The sequence below is a fragment of the Aotus nancymaae genome, unplaced genomic scaffold (genome assembly GCF_030222135.1).
Source record: "Aotus nancymaae isolate 86718 unplaced genomic scaffold, 86718_ANA_hifiasm-v0.15.2.pri h1tg000058l, whole genome shotgun sequence".
In the NCBI taxonomy this organism is placed as follows: domain Eukaryota; kingdom Metazoa; phylum Chordata; class Mammalia; order Primates; family Aotidae; genus Aotus; species Aotus nancymaae.
This window is the reverse complement of record NW_026988472.1, coordinates 39208943-39232377: the sequence shown is the minus strand read 5'-3', so window position 1 is coordinate 39232377 and position 23435 is coordinate 39208943. Positions and strand designations below refer to the sequence as shown.

At 42.1% G+C, this 23435-nt stretch overlaps 1 protein-coding gene across 13 annotated transcripts in view; it reads right to left on the bottom strand.

Annotated features, from left to right (window-relative positions):
• Nucleotides 1-23435, bottom strand: part of SH3KBP1 (SH3 domain containing kinase binding protein 1) — a 384957-nt gene that overhangs the window by 101596 nt on the left and 259926 nt on the right. For all 13 annotated transcript variants that reach the window (XM_064364467.1, XM_064364472.1, XM_012434029.3 and 10 more), the window contains 2 exons: nt 17287-17362; nt 4121-4215 (listed from right to left, as the gene is read on the bottom strand). In XM_064364467.1, coding sequence (XP_064220537.1) covers nt 4121-4215; nt 17287-17362 — 171 coding nt within the window. The remainder of the gene's footprint in view (nt 1-4120; nt 4216-17286; nt 17363-23435) is intronic.

Genomic DNA, 23435 nt, shown 5'->3' with positions numbered 1-23435 from the left:
TAATCCTTTGGATATATACACAGTAATGGGATTGCTGGGTCAAATGGAATTTCTATTTCTAGGTCCTTGAGGAATAGCCACACTGTCTTCCACAATGGTTGAACTAATTTACACTCCCACCAACAGTGTAAAAGTGTTCCTATCTCTCCACATCCTCTCCAGCATCTGTTGTCTCCAGATTTTTTAATGATTGTCATTCTAACTGGCATGAGATGGTATCTCACTGTGGTTTTGATTTGCATTTCTCTAATGACCAGCGATGATGAGCATTTTTTCATATGTTTGTTGGCCTCATATGTCTTCTTTTGAAAAGTGTCTGTTCATGCCCTTTGCCCACTTTTGAATGGGTTTGTTTTTTTCTTGTAAATCTGTTTTAGTTCTTTGTAGATTCTGGATATTAGCCCTTTGTCATATGGCCCTTGCTTTATGGCTGAGGAAACTCAGGCTCAAGAGGTAAGCAACATGCCCGAAGAGACACAGCCAGGAACAGTGGAGCTGGGATTCAAACCCTGGTTCTGGGAGCTGGTAGCCTACATAACACTTGTCATCTGAACACACTGCTTCCAGCAAACTGGAATGCTAGGTTAAGGCTGGCAGGCATTTCATGGAAATAAAAGTAAAAATGCACACAAGCCCAGGACACCAAGAGATTTCCCAGCAGGTTGTATAAATAAAAGCAAATGATAGAGCACAAAGGATTTTCTTTTTTTCTTTTCCTTTTTTTTTTTTTGAGACAGAGTCTTGCTCTGTTGCCAGGCGCCAGGCTGGAGTGCAGTGGCGCAATCTTGGCTCACTGCAACCTCCGCCTCCCAGTTTCAAGCAATTCTCCTGCCTCAGCCTCCCGAATAGCTGGGACAACAGGCGCGCCACCACGCCCAGCTAATTTTTGTATTTTTTAGTAGAGATGGGGTTTCACCATGGTCTCGATCTCTTGACCTCATGATCCGCCTGCCTTGGCCTCCCAAAGTGTTGGGATTACAGGCGTGAGCCACCATGCCCAGCCACAAAGGATTTTCTTAAGCAGCAAGCTCTAAAATGGGCCAAAGCAGCATGAGCTAAGACTGGCTATGTGATCAGCTATCAAAAAAACAGCAAAGTGGAAGCCAGGTGCAGTGGCTAGGCTGGGTGTGGTGGCTCAGGCCTGTAATTCCAGCACTTTGGAAAGCTGAGGTGGTGGATCACTTGAGGTCAGGAGTTTGAGACCAGCCTGGCCAACATGGTGAAACGCCGTCTCTACTAAAAATACAAAAATTAGCCGGGCATGGTGGTGCACACTTGTAATCCTAGCTACTCAGGAGGCTGAGGTGAGAGAATCGCATGAACCCCAGAAGGGGAGGTTGCAGTGAGCTGAGATCGCACCATTGCACTCCAGCCTGGACGACAGAGTGAGACCCTATCTCAAAAACAAAACAAAACAAAAAACCAAAAAATAGTGATGTGGGTTGGCAGAGGACATCTCAGGCATCAGGAACATAGTCTGAGTCAAGTTAGTGAGGACACATGAGCAGGAGGGGGATATACGGGGGGTACCTGCAGAGCAGCCACATGGACCAAGGCCACTAAAACAGACTGAGCCCAGGCCAGGTGAAGGAGTGCTAGGATCATCTATCTGGAGTTTACAATAAAGAAAAAGAAAGTTACTAAAGATTTTGACTGATGCAGAAGGGTGAGCACAGCATTATTAGGGACTGACAAAAAAGAAGGGGCTGAGGTGCTAGGGATGAAGTGGGTAGGGGACACCGGAGCGGGGGGTGGGGGGATGACACACCCCTCCACCCTTCACTACCCCAGGGCTCTCCTCCAGACTGGGTGCTGTGGTGGGTGCTAGAGAAAGGAGGATGGAGGAAGCCTGGTCCTGTTCACCTGGCCTGGGCAAGTGCAGAACAACTCAAGCCTCTGCTCAGCTCTGCAGGGCAGGAAGTGGCAGGAATGGAGAAAGGCTTGGGGGTGGGGGCAGGGTGGGACCAGGAGGACCAAGTGTCAAAATGGTGATATGAGAACTCTACACCTGAAGAGTCAGATCAGTGTGCAAGTCAGGTCAAGGGACCAAGTGTACAGGGGAGATGACAACATCACGTTTTGCAAAAATAATATTAATAGCAGTACGCTGCTTCAGTTTCTAAACTGCTTCCAAATACATTAATCTATGAAACCAGAGAAATAGGATGCAACCCTTGGGACACTCTTGAAAGCAGCCTGCCACATCTACCTGTTCATTTCTCTGTACCATGTGGATGGGACCGACAGATATTCCCTTTCTGACTAAGGTCTTCAGAAAAATCACATTATTTTTTATCAGGCTGGGAGGTTAGGAACAAAATCATCAAGATGAATGTGTTCTCATTATGATATGTATTCAAATGGAAGGACTGGAGTAATATGTCAAAATAGAAATATATGTGTTTGTTTTCTCAAACCTCATTAAATATTATTGACATACTGGATTTTCAACTAAAAAGAGGCTCCTTCTCTTCCAAAGACAAAATAAAAACAGGTTAGTGAGTCCCCCCCACTGCAAAGAATAGCAGTCATTTAATTTTCCGGTCGCTTTATCATCAAGGAAGAGAAAAGCGCTCTAGCCCTTTCCCAGTATTTCTAAAACCAAATATCTATGCTAATTATTACACCATTCATATTGTGCTTCACACTCATTTAACAACTTCCTTATTCCACTTGTTTGGTTACAGGTCTGATTAAAAATAGGAAATGCACTGTGTATCAGAAAGCAATCTGAAAGAGATAGAAAAGAACCTCTTCTGCCTCATTTGCAGAAAAGAACAAGGGAAGCATTCTTCCCCTCATTTTCTCCTGCCACATTCAACACCTACAGAGCCATACAGGGGAGAATAATTTACAGGTAAAAAGATGGACAAGTTCTTGGGTGATCCGCAAAACAGGGAATGATTTGCTATTTCAGAAAACACTAAGTACTCGATACCACTGTCATATGGAGTTTGTAAGAGGACCGGCTTTCTCCCTAAAACTCCTGACCTTTGGCAAGCTACTTAACTTCCAGGGTCATTAGTTCCCTGGCATCTTTGGATTAGACTGTTAAAATACACAATCTCTAAAGCCATGTCTTAGAGATAACCTGTTGATAACAAAGGCAAATTTTACTGATCACCTTATGGGCAAGCCTGGGGGCAGGGGTAGGGCCAGGTGACACCACAGTCCTCTCCCTCTCAGTAATGGCCAGAGTCTAGCAGGACCCTAGGCCTACCCCACCTCTATGCACCTGCAATCTCTCCCCGCTCCCTGCATCCTTCACCCTGTCAAGGCTTCCCAGCCCTGAGAGAGCCCAGGCAGCCACAATGATCTCCCAAGTCATATTTGGGCTAAGGGAACTGTGCTAAGTTCCCTGTCACTCCCCAAAATACAAGAATAAAACCGCCATACACACCTTCAAGACTGTTCAGCTTCTCATGGTATTTGACCATCACAAAAATGCTGTTCTTCAAAGAAAAGGTCATATATTCTAGGTATTGCTTAAATAATATATCTTTCAACCACCTACTTGGTGAGTACCATTGTGTGAAAGCACACACAGGACACGGCCAAGGCCCTTGTTCAACTGCATCACTTCACACAGATTTTATAGCTCTCCATTTGTTTACAGGGCTCTGGCTCTAATAATAATAAAATCATTCAACCTTCTTAGTCCAAATGAGACAGGCAAAATTCTCTCAGGGACTCTGCCTGTCTTAGATTTGAATAGCAAATATTCTTTAAGCGTTTTCTGCCTGTGAGGCATGACCAGCCTTTTTAAAACTCCTCCACAGATACCTCAGGACACAAAACTCTGCAGCCTGGCTGCTGTGGAGGGCAGGATCTCCAGCCAAGCAGGCTGCCTTTTGGGTCATTCCTTTTGGAACAGACTTTTCTGAAGGACCATGCAAATCTCCAGCTGGCCATAAGGCAAACAAATCTACTCTAGTCCCAAGGAATGCATTCACCTGGATGCTGGGCTTAGCTTGATCAAAAGGAAAGATGCAAGATTCTTCCTCACAAGTTCAGGAGCGAGAAAACCAAGTTTTTAAGCACTGAAGCAAAAGTTTGTACTATCCAGTCAACACCCCAAAGCAGTTCATGGTTCAGAAGGTAGGAGACAACCTTTGCTTACCTTATTGATGAGAGTGACTATATCTCCTTCTTTGATTGTCAATTCATCATCATTCTGTGCCTCATATGGAAATATTACTTTGCAGTAGTCCTTGCCTATAAGAAAAACAGAAAACACAACCTTTAAAATGCTTTATCTAATGACCTGGCCCAGGAGAAAATATTCTCTATCACATTAAGTTCAGGGAAAGGCACACTTAACAGGTAGGATATTACTGCTGCATGAAGAAAGGGTGACCCTCAGGAAATGACCCAAGATTGCTCATTTTTAGCTCATGTATATTTATTGGCTTCCACTTTTTTACCCTTACAAATCATGCGACATCATGAGATGTCACTGACTGCTTTGCTTTTCTCTGGCAGAAAAGCAAAAAGGTTTCCTTAGGAAAACAGACATATACCATTTTATATACTCTTCAAATGCATGCATAAATACATATAGTCTACAGAGGAAGAAAAACTTAAGTTTTGCCTCACTGCCTTTTTCCATACATTACTAAATTAGAAACAAGGTATTTTTATATGTTACAAAGCTACCGGGGTACATAAAACAACGAAAAATTACCCCATTATGGTATGCCTTAAGAGACAAACGTCAATGTATTTCTATGTGAGCACCCACCAACCATAAACAGCCAACAAGTATTGACTGAACATTCTTTACACATATACGTGTGGGGGTGAGCTTGTTCAAATATGTCCCATGGCTTTTCTGTTGGAACCTGCCTATGCATAGATGGCTGTTCCTCAACAAAGAGATGCAACAGCCCTCACCAAAGAGGGAAAAATACTAAGGCCACTATAAATCAATTTAAGTATGTCCTGAATTACATGCCTTTGAAAGTCTATCTGTTGTTAAATCATCTCTATTTATCCAAAAGCATAAGTTACTAAGACAGTGAAAACATTTGTAAAGTATTTCAGAAGTGGAGACTTGGAAAACTAGGCTTTGATGACTCAGGGCAGAAGGCAGAAAGAAAAATTCAAGAGAATTAGTATCTACTGGGACAGGCATCGATTATTCTGAATCAAAGTCAACAAACCTAATGGCTTTGAATGGCCTTAGATATTTCCCAAATTAGGCCAGTTCCTGCAGATGGATCACAACCTAGAGCTATGTCTTAGAGGTAACCTCTTGATGACAATTATATTGTCCTTAGTGTAATTTATATTATTGAAATGTGTTTCTTTATTTTGGTTAACATCCCAACAACCAGAGATTGTGACACATGAAATAAAAGGAATTAAGAAATCCGTAATACAGATACACTTTGGTCTAGGGTTGGGATAGGACAGAGAACGGAGGGAGGAAGGGGAAAAAGTAAAGGGAGGAAGTGGAAAAAGTAAAGGGAGGAGAGGTGGTATTCACCTTGCTTTTGTGCAGATGTTTTCATATTCTGTACAATGGGTTGAAGATATTAGTTACATCCCCTATCCTAGTGTTGGAAACCTTCCATTTTGGGTATTCCGGGCCTCTGATGGCTTTTGCCTCTTAACCTGTGCTGAGCAGCAATAGTTCTAAATCCCATCAATACCATATTCCTAAACCCACATAGTTACCAGTGTTCTATCTCTCTTTACTTAGTAATAGTAAACCTCCCCAAATCTGAATTGGTCAAAAGTTCTAAAGAGAGGGAAAAAGTTAAAACATCTCTAAATTGGATAATGACAGCTCCTTACCAATTTTCCTACTGACTGTGCTAGTGAAATATGGCTGCCAACGTCAAAACTTATAACACCACAAACACAGTATCAGTGAAGAACTGCACTGCAGAGTCCTGGCTTTAAGAAAAATTCTTTGTATGGAAATCATGGAGGCATTTTACTAAGAATACAGATACCTACAGCCAACAAAGAAAGAAACAGGTCATGTTTCTGTTCTCTTCAGTTAAAAAAGTTAATTAAGTATAACAGAGACTGTTGGTTAATGTCCCAGCAGACATTCCCCACCCTCTTCCTAGTTCACAGAATCTTAATTTGTTCATGCATTACATTCAGGAACACAGAACCCTCTCACAGCTCTGGAGATAAAAGTAGAATATGTCCAGGCAAATAATGTTAATCTCACTCCCTTTTGTTGGTGATTGGTTTAGGGATGGGCATGTGATCTATTTTGGATAGGCTTGTGATCTATTTCCAGCCAATGAGATGTGAGAGGAAATCTGCTGGGGGTGAGAGAGGCTGTTAGATTTTGTCCCTGGGGTGGGTGAGTGGGTGTGTGTGTGTAGAGAGAGACACGGAGAGACAGAGACAGACTTGAGGAACACAGTAGCCCCTGTTTAACAGTTTTATCTTTGTTGGATGTCAGTACAGCATTTCGTGCTACTGAGATCATACTGAGATCACATTTCAAATGCAAGAGGAACGCCGAGAAAATCAGTGATAATTTGATGAGTTTTAATATTATACAGTTGTGTAACTATTGCCATAATCCAGTTGTAGAACACCTCTACCATGCAGCTATGCTGTTTTATGTGTAAGGCATCACACATAGAATTATCTGGAAAGTACCACTGTTAGAGAAAAAGAGGAGATACTGGTGCCAGGGGTTGCTGCAGCATGTATCGCCCCTCTTTTCATCCCCAGAACCTGACACAGAGCTCCCTCTCAATGTTTCTTGATGATCTCCAAGTGACCCTATAAAGTGAAGGAACACTTGGAGAGGCCACAAGGAGGAGGAGGAGGAGAGGACTGTGGGCCAGAAGGCAAGATACTTGGGACTAGGTTGGGTTTCCAGCTGGGCCTTCCCAAGCACATGACCTGAGACAATCACACTATAGCTCTGGATGACCTCAGTGTCCTCAGGTGTAAAATCAGGGGCCAGCCAAGGAGAGGTAAGAAGAGGGTCTAGTTAACTTCAACAGGACACTCAGCAGATTTCAATGCATTCCAGAGCTCAAATATAAAGCAACTAAAACAGAGCTGTTCTGGTTGGGGAGTAGGGCTGTCCTATCTCCCACCCAGGTCCCCAAAGACATGTCAGTGAAGCTCTGGGGGCTCCAAGGAGCACACTGGGCTAGACCTGAGTTCCTGGCAGCTCTGACTTTAAGCTGTGACTTTTCATGACTCTAATCACAGGCACTATCACCCAGAACTCCTGACCAAACCCAGCAACCATTAGCTTCACACACTTTATTATGATATACTTTAAAATAGGAATTTATTTTTACTGATGAGGCATTTGAGCCTGAATTCAGTAGTATTAGAAAATAAAAAGATTTCTGGATAAAGAAAATGTGGTACATATATACCATGGAATACTATGCAGTCATAAAAAGGAATGAGGTCGTGTCCTTTGCAGGGACATGGATAAAGCTGGAAGCCATCATCCTCAGCAGACTGACACAGGGACAGAAACCCAAGCACCTCATGTTCTCACTCATAAGTGGGAGTTGAACATAAAGAACACATGGACACAGAGAGGGGGAACAACATATACCAGGGCCTGTTGGGGGGTGGGGGGTGAGGGAAGGGAACTTAGAGGATGGGTCAATAGGCATAGCAAACCACCATGGCACACATATACCTGTGTAACAAATCTGCACGTTCAGCACATGTATCCCCCCCACCATTTTTAAGAAGAAATAAAGAAAAAAATATTATGTTGCTTTGGATGTATCAATGGCTTTAAGATACTCAAAACTGTTATCTGCAAAAAAATTAACTCTGAGTCTGTGGTTTCAGTGTTAAAGTATATGGAACAAAGATGTTCCTGACTTCCACTTAAATATTTATTGAGCCACTACCATAAAAAGATATTGCCAATTTGGGGGACTGTGATATACAAGTAAGCCCAACCACCCCCTCCCGTCCCTGCATGGAAGTGACAATCTAATTCCTAGAGAAAGGCAAGGGCAAGAGAATGGCAGGAAGAAAAGACAAACCCACGCGTACACAAAAACTCACAATGATGGCATATTGTTATGTTTCAGAGAGAGGCAAGATTACATTCAGGAGAGAGTTCTCAAAAGAGGAAGCATTTGATATGGCTTAAAAGAAGGGTGTAATTCCAGATCCTTTGGGCATGGGAAGATTATAAATTTTAAATGAGTATTGGACAGAGTTGGAGAAGAAGGGAATGAAATTAATTTTGGGAGGCAGGCATTTTCCAACTATTCATCAATTGGATGGATTTAATTAGAGATAAAATAGGAATGAATAGACACACACATACACACACAGAGAAATAAAGCACAATGTATCCAGCAATTTGAGATGATTTTGTCTTTTTTATTTAGAAAGGTTAAAAATGACTAATGAATTAGCATAAGACTGAAATTCTTAATCAGTTAAGTCTTTTTTTGTCTTAAGAGTCCTTTAGAACCTGATAAAAAGCAATGACTCTTTCCAGAAAAAAAAAAAAACCCCACAACACAACAAACCATACACACCCACAACACAACAAACCATACACACACACTCAAATGTGCGGAGAAAAATGTGTACAATATCAGAAGGTTTGAGGACCCCAAAGCTGTTAGTTACCTAGTTCCCACATCAAGAGCCCTTGTACCAATTACTGGCTTTCAAATTTTAAGAAGCTTGCTCTATTAAAATCACCAAGAAGTCCAGTCATGATTCACACCCTCCCCAAAAAACATTATTTCAATCTCTAAACTTTTAGAAATTTACATAATATTAAAAACAGACTGCTAAAGGAATTGAACTCACATGCCCACAGCACATGACTGCCTGCAGCTAGTTTTATAATCTATTCAATAAAAAACAAACCAACTTCAAACAAACAAGCAAAAATTCTCAGCTTAAAAAAAAAATAAAAGCAGAACCAACAGAATAAACATATCAGCAAGCTGAACATATACACAGAAGGAAATAACATTAAATCCAGGACAACTCTCTGGGCTCAGTTTTAGGGTATAAAGATCAAAACCCCATATGTCATGGGCAGATCCTGGTAGGAAGCCTTCCCAAGCTTTAAACAGCATTTGGAAAGCACCAGGTCACACCTAGAACTGGAAGTTTCCTTTCCCTTGGGATACTTCAACAAAAGTATCAGGCTCAAGGATAGTCTAGTTTACCAATATCATAATCAAAAATTCTCTTGTTCAACTGACAAATATTATCTCAGACACTACTGGTTGGTAATCCCTCATTCAGAACCCCTGGGGACAGGATTACTCAGGTTTTAGAAAGGAAATATACTGCATATACCATGTAATATGTAACATCCTCAGCTGGAGACTGGGGCTGCACCTAACCATTAAAAGTCTGCAGTAAATGGATGACTGGTCACCCCAAGTGGGAAACGTAAAGACTATGAATATACATATGTCAGTCCAGAACAAGTTTTATCACTCAAAGAGCAATAAAACATTTTAGTTTTCAGAGCTTTTTGTATTTTTAGAATTGCACATAAGGGTGTGGACTTCTATTATGCTAATGAAACAGAAATTAAGGTAAATAAGACACTATCTACTCGAGGAGCTTATAATCAAGTAGCAGAAATGGGCATGCATACATATAGCATTGACCAGACAGCAGTGAAGAGAGGATGAGAGCCATGCATTCGGCTTAAAGTGTCAAGAGTACCAGAAATGGGACAATCACTTCCCAAACAAGAGACTCAGGATCTTGTCGCAGAGTAAGAAAATGGCAGTGGGCTTTGTACAATGTTCTAGGACACTGACCAGAGGAGTAGGATTGGGGTGTGTTTCCCAATCATCCCTGATAAGAATTTTGTGGGGTACCTGTTCATTCTAGACCTCTTCCCTGTGGTCTCTTCCCTGTGGATCTGAATCTTCATATCTGAGGTTGGGCCAGGAATCTATTTACTAAACTAACACTCTGGTGATTCTCATCAGGGAAGCTTTAAAAACCTTAGTCTGGCCAGGCACAGTGGCTCCTGCCTGTAATCCCAGTACTTTGGGAGGCCAAGGCAGGCAGATCACGAGGTCAGGAGTTTGAGACCAGCCTGGCCAACACAGTGAAACCCCATGTCTACTAAAAATACAAAAATTAGCCGGGCGTGGTGGTGGGTACTTATAGTTCCAGCTACCAGGGAGGCTGAGGCAGGAGAATCACTTGAACCTGGGAGGTAGAGGTTGCAGTGAGCTGAGATTGTTCCACTGCACTCCAGCTTAGGAGACAGAGCAAAACACCGTCTCGGGGAAAAAAAAAAAAAACTTAGTCTAGGTTAGTGGTTCTCAGACTTGAGTGGGCATTGGTGCCAGGTGGAGGGCTTGTAAAAACAGATCAACTGGGCCCCACGCCCAGGGTTTCCGATTCTGTAGGGCTGGGATTTGCATTTTTAACAAGTTCCTAGGTGATGCTCCTGCTGCTGCTTGTTCTGGGACCATGCTGTGAAAACCACTGGTCTAGTAGTATTAGAAAATGTTTAATTCTAGGAAGGAGTAAAACAGTTGTGGGGACCTGGAGGGTGGACCAGTATGGTGATAGCACTGGGGGTGGGTGTGTTGTATGCTAGATTTAGACGGGAACTCCAGTTCTGGGTCAGATTCTGAGGATCTGGGGCTAGTGAGGAGTAGTGAAATACATACTAGGCTTGTCATCTATTTAGTAAATAACAACTGAGTGTCTACTGCATGCCAGGCAGCAGGGATGCCACAATGCCCTTCGTGGGGCTTACTACAGTCTATACCAGCAGTTTGAAACTAGAGCTTCCCAGAAAACATTTGCAATTCCTGGAGACAATTTTGCTTATTAGAACTTGGCAGGAAATGGGGGTTGAGTGCCACTGGCATCTAGTGGGTAGAGGCCAGGGATGCTGCTAAACATTCTACAATGAACACAGGACAACTCTCACCAACAGAGAATGATCAAGCCCAAATGTCAATACTGCCAAGGTGAAGAAGCCCTGGTCTACATTTAAATTTAGAAAGGGAAATGAAACACGATGTATCCATCAGTATGTCTGCCAACGCCAATCCAGCACCTTGCTTTATGGAGAAGCTGACCATAACTCCAAACCACCACCTTCCGTCTCAGACACTGTTGGGAATTTGACTTTCAAATTATTTCACAAGTATTAATTATGACACAGTTTACTCTCTTCTAAAAGAGAAGTATATTTTAAAAAGAAGAAATGAAAATCTGACAAGCAAAGCCCTTCTGGTCTCTACAATGGAGCAGAGGCTAGATCACTACTCCTCTCAATGGTATAATCTTCTGCTATGATGAGAAGAAGCTCCTTGGAGAGTCTTCTCGTGAAAGAAAACCTACCAGGAAAACACAAAGGGAGATAACCTTTTTCTCCAAGACGACTGTATTTGAAATGCAGATCTCAAGCCACACGGGTAGGTTGGGCACCCTCCTGAGAAGGCTCCCACTTTGAATCCAGACAGCGATGTCTGTGTTGCGGGGCAAGTGATGAAAGGTGCTTCTTAGGAAGAGGTAGGTATTGCTGGGACTTTAAGTGTGAGGGGCTTCAGTACACGGCAGGCATGGGAGGCACTAGAGGGGTGAATATGAAAGATGCTGCAAACTGGATGTGCCCAAATCCCCAGGCCCAAGAATGAGTGAGTTTGGGTGAGGATATGTGAGCAAAAACACTCAGGCTGAAAAAATAGGATCAAATAGTTCCTGGTTATATATTATGAGGCTGAGGAAAACCCAACACAAGAGAGTTGAGCTTTATGTTTTTTTTTCCTATTTAAACATGTGATGAGAAAGCAAAAATGAGCCAGATTGAGTAGGTAGCAATCTGCCCAGCCATAATTGAGGCTGGGATAACAGACACAGGTAAGGCCACCTGTAAAGTGATCAGGAAACAGTGTTTCTCTCAAGCATATGCAGTAGTTGCAAAATGTCCTTAACAATCCCCTTCTCTGAGTGCTCCTACTTTCTCACTCCCTGACAAAGTCTGTGATTTTAGAGACAAACTACCAGAAACCTGGTTTTTAAAAAAATTGTATCAGGAAGAATGAAACATTCCACTCTTGCCTGAAGGCACTAAGTCACTTGATCCAGAGAAGCAGTCTTTATTTCCAGCCCAAGTGCAGCACCTCACATGAGTTTCTGGACACAGCACTGCACATTTATCTTCACTTGGTAGCTGCCAAAGAAACAGGACCTGAATCCACCTCACAGTCAAGACCTGATGCTGACCCCTTGCCACACAGGCCTGCTTTGCACTGACCCTATCAAAACACCATTTTATTTACATTTCACTAATTTCCACCCCTTCTCAAAATCTGTAATGACTATTTTTTTCTTTCGCTTGGTGTGACATTCACATGTCCCCTGGTGTGCAGTCTCCCTGGTCGCAATGAGCCAATAAACCTGAATTCATCAGACTACAGGCTTGTCCCTGGTGGTCTTGAGGCAGAATAGGGTCTGGAGGCAGGGAACCTAAGGCTGATTCACACTGACTTCCTAGAACTAAATCAAAAGGAAAGCCCCAACTTTCCACACCTAAGTAACAAAAGGACCAGAGACAAATACTCCTCCTTTTCTGCGTGGCAGATGGAAAAATGAAATTATCTCTGATTAGTTGCTTTCTGCAACCAATCAGATGTTGGCATAGTAGTGTAACTTTGTAACTTCACTTCGACCAATCAGACTAACTATGGGCCACCAATCAAACTTTTCTGCAACCAATCAGACTGACTGTGGGTCACCATTTCATTTACATAGGGTGTGTACCAAGTAACCAATGGGAAATCTCTAGAGGGTATTTAAACCCCAGAAAATTTTGTAACAGGGTTCTTGAGCCCCTATGCTGGGCCCACTCTGACCCTGTGGAGTGTACTTTCATTTTCAATCAATTTCTGCTTTGGTTGCTTCATTCTTTCCTTGCTTTGTTTGTGCGCTTTGTCCAATTCTTTGCTCAAGACGCCAAGAACCTGGACACCCTCCACTGGTAACAGTCTTAGGCTGATTGGGAGAGCAGTGGCTGGTAAGAAGAGAGGGTCTGGCAAGTCCCAAGGAACACCAGCAAGCCAAGGAACACGGGCAAGCACTGCTAACCACTCAGACCCCAGAACAAGCTCAAGAGTCTTACAGGAACTAAGGTGTCTTTTTTCTTTTTCTTTTTTTCTTTTAACAGTAAATGGAACTGTTTCCCTAGCAGAGAGCTCTGTAAGCTGGTGTTCTGTATATGCTTTTGAAGGAGGTTCCTTACCATTGTGTTTCAAGTTTCATTATATGTGGTTTCCATATATACCTTTAAAAGCTAAATCTACCTGCTTCTGTGGAGATGCCTTATGTGCTGTTTTCATACAGCGAATGGAACTGTTTTCCAAGCAGAAAACTTAGCAAGCAAGTGTTTCAAACATGCTTTTGAGAGATGTTTCTAGCATTGCATCTCATCGTGCTTGAGGGGTTTACATATACATGTTTTAGAGCTAAATCTAAGCATACTTTTTAAGAGAAACATTATGTGCTGTTTTCTTATAGTGAATGGAACTGTTTTCCATGCAGAGGGCTCTTAAAGCAGGTGCTTGAAACATACTTTTGAAAGACGTTTCTTACCATTGTGTTTAAGGTCTCATTGTGAGGGGCTTACATATACATGTATATAAACACTTGGCAAAGGAGACCAATGGTTAATAGCTTTTTAATTTTTATAAATTTTTTGAGATAGGGTCTCACTCTGTCACCCAAACTGCAGTCCACGATTGTGGCTCACCACAGCCTTGACCTCCGGGGCTCAAGTGATCCTCCTGCCTCAGCCTCCCAAGTAGCTGGGACCACAGGCATGTGCCACCATGCCTAATTTTTTCTATTTTTTTAGTTGTTGCCCAGGCTGGCCTCAAGCTCCTGAGCTCAAGAGATCCTCCTGCCTCTGCCCCCGTGAAGTGCTAGGATTACAAGCATGAGCCACCATGCATATTGCTAATAGCTTTTAAAAGACTGTCCAATCTAGAGCCTGACAAATCATAAATCATTTATATTTCTCCATTTGCTCAACTACCACTTTTTAGGTGCCCCCTGAATCCATGGCACTTTTCTAGGCTGTGTGGTGGGGATATCAACCTAAAAGGAACAATGATTTGACAAGAGCAACAAGGTACCATTTGTCACCATCACAGATGACAACTCCCAAGAAGCAAGTCAGTGAACAAAGGGATTGCAAAGGTGGTATGAGTGTCCAGTTAGGAAGTGAGATAAGGTTTAGCAGGGAAAACAGCCTTTGTCCTGCAGTCATAATGTATGCAGAAGCCTGATGTGCCCTTGTACAAATTCTGTCAAGGATTTTTCTCCCCAACCCACCAGTTCAACTCATCTTCTGAATCTATAAGACTAAACTATTTGTTCAGAAAAATATTCAATAGTTCTTTCTTTGGGCTGTTTTTCTATCCCACAAGGCCACAAATCTGCATCAATTATAATAAGAAAGAGGGAAACTCCAGATGTGGCAAGCTGGAGGAACCTCAGGGCACTTCAATATGAATATTTAGATGGTATTCCTCTTGTTATGAAAATTATGCCAATCTGTTCCCCAGCATGAGTTTCTGATGAATTTCAATGTCATAAAAGCTTTTCTTTCGAGAGGGTGGGGATGATAATGTTAATTGTTTAAATAAATCCTGATCAGATGAGTTGCACTTTCACTCAGAAAATACCAACTCATACGAACATTTTTAAAATCATCACAATTCTTAACCCTGATGTGAGCTAGTATTTTAGCATGCTAAGGAGACAGACATCTGTGCAGGAAGGAGCTACCCTCTTCTACACTGCTGGGCAATTTTTGTCATAGATTTGTCTTCTGGCCAGAAGGTAGAGGGAAGGAGGTTGCTCAGATTCCAAGCTCAGGGTCATTTCTAATATGTAGTTGCTCAGTTACTCTGTGGCCTGTTACCTAAACATAGGTATCGCATCAAAATCCTGAAGCAGGAAATGATTCAAGTGAAAGGGGCTTTTTAGGGGGTTTCCTAGTGCCTGGGGTGGTACTAAATGGAAATCGTGGAAGAACAATTACCCCAGAATTTGCTCTTGACAACCGGAGAGAGTGTGTGGGGTGAAACTGCAGAATATATATATATATGTATATATGTATGTATGTATGTATGTATGTATGCATGTATTCTTTTTTTTTTTTTTTAAGACAGAGTGTCACTCTGTCGCCATGCTAGAGTGCAGTGGTGTGACCTCAGTGCAATCACTGCAGCTTCAACCTCCCGGGCTCGAGTAATCCTCCCATCTCAGCCTTCTGAAAAGCTGGAGCTACAGGTACACACCACTGTGCCCAGCTAGGCGTTTTGCCATGTTGCCCAGGCTGGTCTCAAACTCCTGGGCTCAAGTGATCCACCTGCCTCAGCCTCCTAAAGTTTTGGGACTATAGCTGTGAGCCACTGCGCCCAGCCCAACTGCAGAAATTCTTATCCTGATGTCTATGAAGAGTCTGTCAATAAACATCCCTCAAGGCTTCGCTGACAGTAGTAATTCCCCTTCCTGACTTGCTACCATTTACAGGCATATTAACATCTATACCCAAAGACATCTTTCTCATGTTCCTACTAAATTGTTCACATTTTCCTTTTGGCTCTTCCATCAGCTGCTTAATTTTCTGAATGCAGAAACCTTCCCCTCTGAGTTATAAAGCTTTCGGAACTGAATGAGAGGATGAAGATGCTGGGACAAATCCTGGGGTTTTCTCTAGTATAACCCTCTGACTTCACAGACAATGCAGATGATGAAGAGGAAGGCCAGAGGAATAAAATCATTTGCCCAAGTTCACATGGCTAGCTAATAACAGAGCTGGTCTTAGAATATGGGCTTCCTGACTCTCAGCCAAAACATAACACCCAGCCCCTGTAAACCCACTCTTATGAGTAACCCATCCCCCACCATGCTGCTCCTAGAGGGCCAGGTATGTAGATGTAGTTAATAGACTCTTTCAGGACTGAACAAGGCTTGGGCTGGAGCCAGGATTCTCCTACATGCTTAGAAGAGCTAAGCATTTGGAACTGTGTTTGTTTTCAAGCACATTAAGCCCCTCTTGGACCCCAGAAGTACTCTAAAACTGTACTGTCCATAAAGAGTAGACGGATGGTTACCAGAGGCTGGGAAGAGTAGTTAGGGGCTGGGGGATAGGTGGGGATGGTTAATGGGTCCAAAAAAATAGTATGAATGAATAAGACCTACTATTTAATAGCACAAGAGGGTGACTATAGTCAATAATAACTTAATTGTACATTTTAAAATACAGAGTGTATTGTACTGTTTGTAACTCAAAGGATAAATGCTTTAGGGGATGGATACCCCATTCTCCATGATGTCATCATTACACATTGCATGTCTGTATCAAAACATCTCATGTACTCCATAAATATAAACACCTACTACATGTAACCACAAGAATGTTTTTTCAAAAGAAAATACTAAAAAAAATAAAATTACACTTTCCAATATGGTTGCCACTAGGCACACATGACTACTGAGTACTTAAAATGTGGCTACTCCAAATTGAGATATATTATGCCTGTGAAATACATACGAGATTGTGAAGACTTCACATGAAGAGAGCAATGAAAATACCTCATTTAACAATTTTATGTAGATTACATGTAGCGATTATAATATTTGGATATATTCAGTTAAAATACATTAAAATTAAGTCCAACTGTTTTTCCTTTTTTTTTAAACATGGCTCCTGGAAAATTTAGAATTACATATGTGGCTCATACATGATATTTTATTGGCTAGCACTGTTCTAGTTAACCCCTCTCATTCATTTACCTAATCCTTCCAAAAAGGCTTGAGCCTCCTGCCTGCAGACATGCAGTGGTATCTAGAGCTATTCAAGTAGAGCTGTGTTGAAGATGCTGGTGGGAAGTAAAGGGTAAGTAATATTGGTCACGTGGTTAGGCCTCTCTGACCTGAAGGCTCATGAATCCCTAAAGCACTTAAATTGCCACTCTCTAAAATCTTTCAGCCACCTTAACTGTGCAAAATGCTTTCATTATATATGGATAAACCCTAGCTCTGCACATGAGTGAGATACATATAGCAGGAGAGAACCACGTTCTGTAATAAGGGAAAAGAAAAAAAAAAAACCAAGAGTTATGGATCTAACTTGTGCCCACCCTAATGATGGGGACTGAATGAAACACAATTGTGTACACTTTTCCGATGTGTTTGCAAAAACTATCAAGGTTATGTATGGATTTCTAAAAAACATTTCTGTTATTCTGAAATCCCTAAATGCTTTTAAATGTGAAATAGGTAACTAAGGAAACTCACTCTTTGTCCTGCTGTCCATTTCTGTTTTCGACGAGTCTGGAGTTGCTGTAGTTGCAGGTAACTTCTTCCCAATAGTCTAAGGGGAAAAACAGATTTTACTTATCAAGATAATTGTTTCCATTAAGCAAAGGAATAAGATCCAGATCATAATGACAAAATGCTCAAAATTGGTTTAAAAAGCCACACTCTTTGGTTTATGCCCTGCTCTGTGTACAGGCTGCCACCCTTTAGTAGGTTTGATCCTCAATGACAAACAAGAGAGAAAACTAGGTAAAAAGACCTTTATCCTTGTAGGCACTCAGTAGCTTTTATTCTCTTTCTTCCTTGATGCTCTTATAAAAGGTTGACTATTTTTAGTAAAGAAAATAGGCATAGTTCCCCTCATTTTATAAGAAGCTGACTCGATCAATGGAGGTACAATAGTCGGCCCAATGGAGATGCTAAAAAGTCTCTGCAAGTGGTAAGAATGGAAGTAGGAGGGAAGAAATCAAAAGGAAGGGATACAGGAATGGAGGCCCAGGAGGGCAGGATGGGCAGGCAGGTGGACGGACAGGCAGAAGTCAGGATGTCCAGGACAGCATACCCTAGTGCATCTCTGTCTAGTCATCTACAATTCCACCTGCCTCCCAGAGAATGGGGAGATACTCTCACATCCTCTAGACAGATCTACCTGCCTGCCCCAAAGGCAAAAACAAGTCCACCAAGAAGGTCTTTTCTCTACAGTCTTTTAAGCCTCCAAGGCTTGGAAAAAATCTAATGTCTCAGACCCTATGCTTCCAGTGACTAGTTTAAAAAAAGAAAGATTATGAGTTCTAGTTCATTTCATTTCCTTCATTTGTGGCTAATTCTATTATCATTATTTATGAACCATCCATAGAGAAGACTGGATCTTATCTCTGCCTAAAGATGTTCCTGAAAACGCAGGCAACTCAGCAGTTCAAAAACAAACACACAGACCCAATGGTTCCCAAGGCGAGGTCTGTTCCCACTCTTCCCCTTTGCTACCACACATGTATGATCATGATTAATGCCTGAGGGAAAATATCTATTGATACCAGGGCAACAGCTGTCACAACCATATAGCTGGGGAAATCAACCTCCCCCCAACAATGAAGGGTTTCGCCAGTGAGAATTTCAGCCACTGTGAAAACCAAACATCTCTGGCCCTTGAACACATGAAGAGGAATGAACTGCATAATTCAAAAACTGGCATGGTGGAATTTTTCTTCAAATAAAACTGATTCACCAGTTTTTAATTTGAAAAAGTTCTTCATGCTTCCAATGTTGAACCTAACATTAAATATGAATAAATCATAGAAAGGGTATAAATCAAATCCTCAGCCCTTCATGAATTTTTAAAAACATTTGTGACAGAAAGCCTTTACATTTTACACGGTGACATTTTTATTTAGTGCCGCAGGGCCTTCTGTATTGGATAAAAAATGAAACCCAAAATAATATGCCACCTCTAAACTGCCGCTAAGTACTCAAACTAATAACATTTTATGATTCCAGGGGAACATCAGGGATGAAAAAAGCTTGATGTTATTCTGGCATCAGGTCAAATCTGATGAAAAACTGTTCTTAGAACTATTTTGAAAAATCAGGTATCGATAGTAAAAATAATAGCTCTCAAAGTGTTCATTTCATTCACATTCCTGTTCACACTTCCAGCAGCATCCCTGCCAATATATTTGTTTTTCCCTTTCTGGAGCTGGAATAAAGCATTACTATTGTTAACATATTAGGAAGAGGAAAACAAAAACAATCAGTGCTTCTGCTATCAGTGAACAAAGAATTCAGGAAAGGCAATAGTAAACACTGTCCCCACTCCTGACTTTGTTTGCTTTCCTGAAATAAAAGGACACATGTAACAGTTTGAGCATTAAACCAGATGCCTTCCTTTAGAGAAATCTTCAACAGGTTACCCATTTTTTACAACTTCCCCTTCTTTAGTAACAAAAGAAAGTGTTGCCTGTTATCTTTGATATCCTGGCTTGCCAAAACGTCCAAGCTACCAGACATCACGCAAGGCCACCAGTTCAACGCACTTACTTTGGTACAGAAGGACACAAAAAAGCAAAGCTCACTGTGGTTTGTTTCCTTCCTATTTCAGAAAACACAGCACATTGGCCTCTGCATGGATCCCAGCAATAGGGGTGATGGTGAAGCTGATATTATCCTCATCTTCTGGGAAGTGCTGGCCCTCAAATCTTCTCTTCTCCTTCATGGGCCAAGATTAAAAGTCTAGAACGGCAAAGTTTCTCCCCATCTCAGCCTGTTCCTACTGGTGCTCCGGAGATGGGAATTGGCCAAGTGTTTCTCTTGTCTCTAGAACCTAGACCTAGAGAAGTGTGGTCCCTGCATGAGCAACACCTGAGAACTTGTTAGTAAAGCAATTTCCCAGGCCCCGCCCCAGACTTTCTCAATCAGAAACTCAGGGGATAGTTCCCAGCAGTCTCTCAGAACACACCCTCTGTGGGATTCTGGTGCACACTCACATTTGGGAACCACTGACCTAGATGTGGGAGGGAGTCCATTGGTATTAATCAAATGCCTTTTCTTGGATTAAAGACTCAGGGGCCTATTCTCATACCTAGATAAATTATATTACATCTTTTTCACTCTTCTTCCTTCCTTCTCCCTCTCCTTTCCCACCAAACACATCTACCTTCTCTATTCTCACTGGTCTAAGAACTTGTCATTGCTACTACATGACTCAGTTGAGAGAGGAACTTGAGTACATTAGATCAGACAATGTGACAACATCACTGAGGGAAACATGGGGGAGGATAGTTGACCACTGTAGGGGTGGCTAGGTGGAAGGAAGAAGGAGGACAGAAGGAAAAAGAAAGAGGGAAGTAAGGAAGGAAAAGGAGAGAAAGAAGGAGAAGGAGAGAAGGAAGGAAAAGAAAGGAAGGGGAGAAGAAAAGAGGAGAGAGGAAGGGAGGAAGGGAGGGAGGAAAGGAGGAAGAAAACAGGGAAGGAAGGAGGGAGGCAGGGAGGCAGGGAGGCAGGGAGGCAGGAAGGAAACGAAACGTGGCTTAGCCTCTCTGGGCTCAGACTGCCCGGAAGGCTAAGCAGGCAGACTCCCATGACTGTGTGAGCCTTCAGAGGGGGCAAAACCCTGTTTCTCCTCAGTGTTTCCCTTTACTGGCATTTTAGGTGAGGTGTTTCTTCATTGTAGAAGACTGGCTCACACATTAAAGGACATTTGGCAACCCTTGCCACTACCCACTCAAAATCTATAGTGCCCCCGAGTCACTGCATGTACCCTGAACACCAAGCACCTTTCCAAACAACCCTGGTTGAGAACCTTTAGACCCTGCCCTTCCCTATATACAAGAGCAAAGACAAAGGGTAGTGAATTATTGTTTTCCCATCAGCCCTCCAGCTCCCTCTACCTCTGAAAACATCTTTGGTCAATTGGGCTTAAAATGAATAGAATCCCACATTTCAAAGGGCATGCCTCATGAACACAATGTCTAGCTCCAGTACACAGGTATGTCATGGATAACTGAAGGTCAGCTACACCATAGGGCTAAGTGGACAGAACAATCAGGAATCACATCCATACATCTCTCCTCCACCTAGCAGGCAGTGAAGAGGGATGTTAGGCTTGCAGTGGCTGGAGAGGAGGATTCTCCCCTTTGGCTTCCTCCACAGAGTTCTTGCTCCCCTGGGTGCCTTGAGGAAGGTGGCTTGTCCACGACAAACACCAGCCATGCACTTAGGGGCTGCGTTGACATGCCCAGGACACAGCACATTCACCTCCTAAGGGACCTGCAAACAGACCCATTTTGCCATATGACTTTGGATGGAACAGACTCTCAGGTTCCACTCCCTAACTTAGCCCATTATTTTCTCTTGCTTCTATGAGGCAGCTAAAGACTTCCCAGTACACACACCCACATTAGTCAGATCTGCTTGGTCTGGGAAAGGATGTGCATATGGTTGAAGGGATAGAGCGATATCTATATTGCTATGGATCTATTTCTACACATCGTAATTACCAGGCTGTTGTCAACTTTTGTCTCTCTTGCCACATCCCTATCTCCATTTAAAACCTAACTTTAAAAAATCAATAATTCAGAAAGTTCATTCCTTTGAACATTTAATAACATAACTACCTCTCCCTTTTGCTCTCTTGCCAAAAGCACTAAATAAACATTTTGAGATTTTTTGTGTACAGTGGGAGTATCATATGTACTCCTAGCTGTACAAAATCCAGTGGTACAGCATCAAGACAGATACCACCATATGATTTCAGTTAGTGAACAACTAATTTTTTGTCTTTTCTCTGCCAAAATGAAGAAACTAATGCTTACAGGAAAGGCAATCGCTGGACTGGAGTCCAGAGGAATCTAGTTTCCAAATGACTAATGTATTTGTTTCTCTTTGTGACTATAGAGTGTGAGACCAAGATCCTGCTCAAATCAAGAATATAAAATCCCTTCTCCTACTTTATTCCAATTCACATGCAAACACCAAGCTTCCAATTATAGGACAATGCTAAGGAGAATAACGTTTAAGCCACATCTCTGAAAATCTCCTCTCCAAGAATACCACATACAACTCTCGTATCACAAAGGCAGCCAGGTTCAATGGGTAGTGGGAGGAGACAGAGAGAGCTCCCTGCATTCTAGCAGATGATGAAGCTCACCTGTCCAGAGGCCTGGCTTTCTGGCAGCTATTATAGAAGAGGATGGTGGTCTGAGAAGCTATACATACAGAATACTCAAATACTCACCGTATTAGTCCATTCTCATGCTGCTAGTAAAGATATACCTGAGACTGGGTAATTAATAAAGGAAAGAGGTTTAATTGACTCACAGTTCAGCATGGCTGGGGAGGTCTCATCAAACTTACAATCATGGCAGAAAGGGAAGCAAACATGTCCTTCTTCACGTGGCAGCAGGAAGGAGAAGAATGAGTGAAGTGGGGAAAAGCCCCTACTAAAACCATCAGATCTCGTGAGAACTCACTCACTATCGTGAGAACAACATGGGGGGACTGCCCCATAATCTAATCACCTCCCACGAGGTCCCTCCCCCAACACATGGGAATTATAATTCAGATTACAATTCAAGATGAGATCTGGGTGGGGACACAGAGCCAGACCATTTCACTCACACAAAACCAAACACAAGAGATGACTTTTCAAACAGCAGATAGATAACTAGACCATTTCACTCACACAAAGCCAAACACAAGAGATGACTTTTCAAACAAGATAAAGATGACTCTTTGATGGCATTCCTTTTACACACTGGTATCTGACAGTATTCCTTCTCTTTCTGTTCAGAACAGATTTATTAAGTGCCCATTCAGTGTGAGGCAGGAAAGCAGAAAAAAAGACAGGAGAATGGTGAACATCAAAGCAAACACTCAAACTGCAGTTGTGGGGTTGGTTCTCCAGAATGGTGTGCTGAGCAGTGCCCAACCATTCCACATGGTTATCCCAAATCCTGCTCATATATGGGATATGGAGAGCTACAGGACACAGTGACAGGAGGAGGGATAAAACAGTTATCTATATATGACCATATCTATAACTTTTCAGTTCTTTTTACCATAATTCAGAAAGATCCCTAAACTATTAAAACTCACTATAAACTTTTTATATTTATTTTTCCATGCCCCCTTCATGAATACCTATGACAGATGGCATTATGAAAAGTCTTCTTGGCTCTCAGCGAGGAGTGGTAGGTGCAGAGCAAAAGCCCTCTGAGTCAGCTCAAGTCAGAGCCAGAAAAGAACTAGCACAAAGGAGTGTCCTTACAATGGGGTGCCTTGTATGCTTCCAGAAGCCTTTTCTGCTCCTGAGGAAATTTATATTAGAAACTATCATCTTGTCCACATTTGGTGGGCCTAGCTTAAACTATTTGATAACAATAGAAGATATGCCAGAGTAAAACATAACTCAAAATTCTAAAAATAAAAAGCATAGTCCATTAAAAGAAAAAAACTACACTTGTAGTTCCATTCCAGGGCCAGTGTTTACCTTTGTGACACCTCCCATACCGGTATGCCAATTCCAACTTCTCCAAAGGGGTGTACTTCCCAGTCTATTTTTAAACTTGGTTACAAGGAAAAATAAAATTTAAAAAGTAATTTTCTGATGATGAAATTGGGCTTAAGACTTAGAG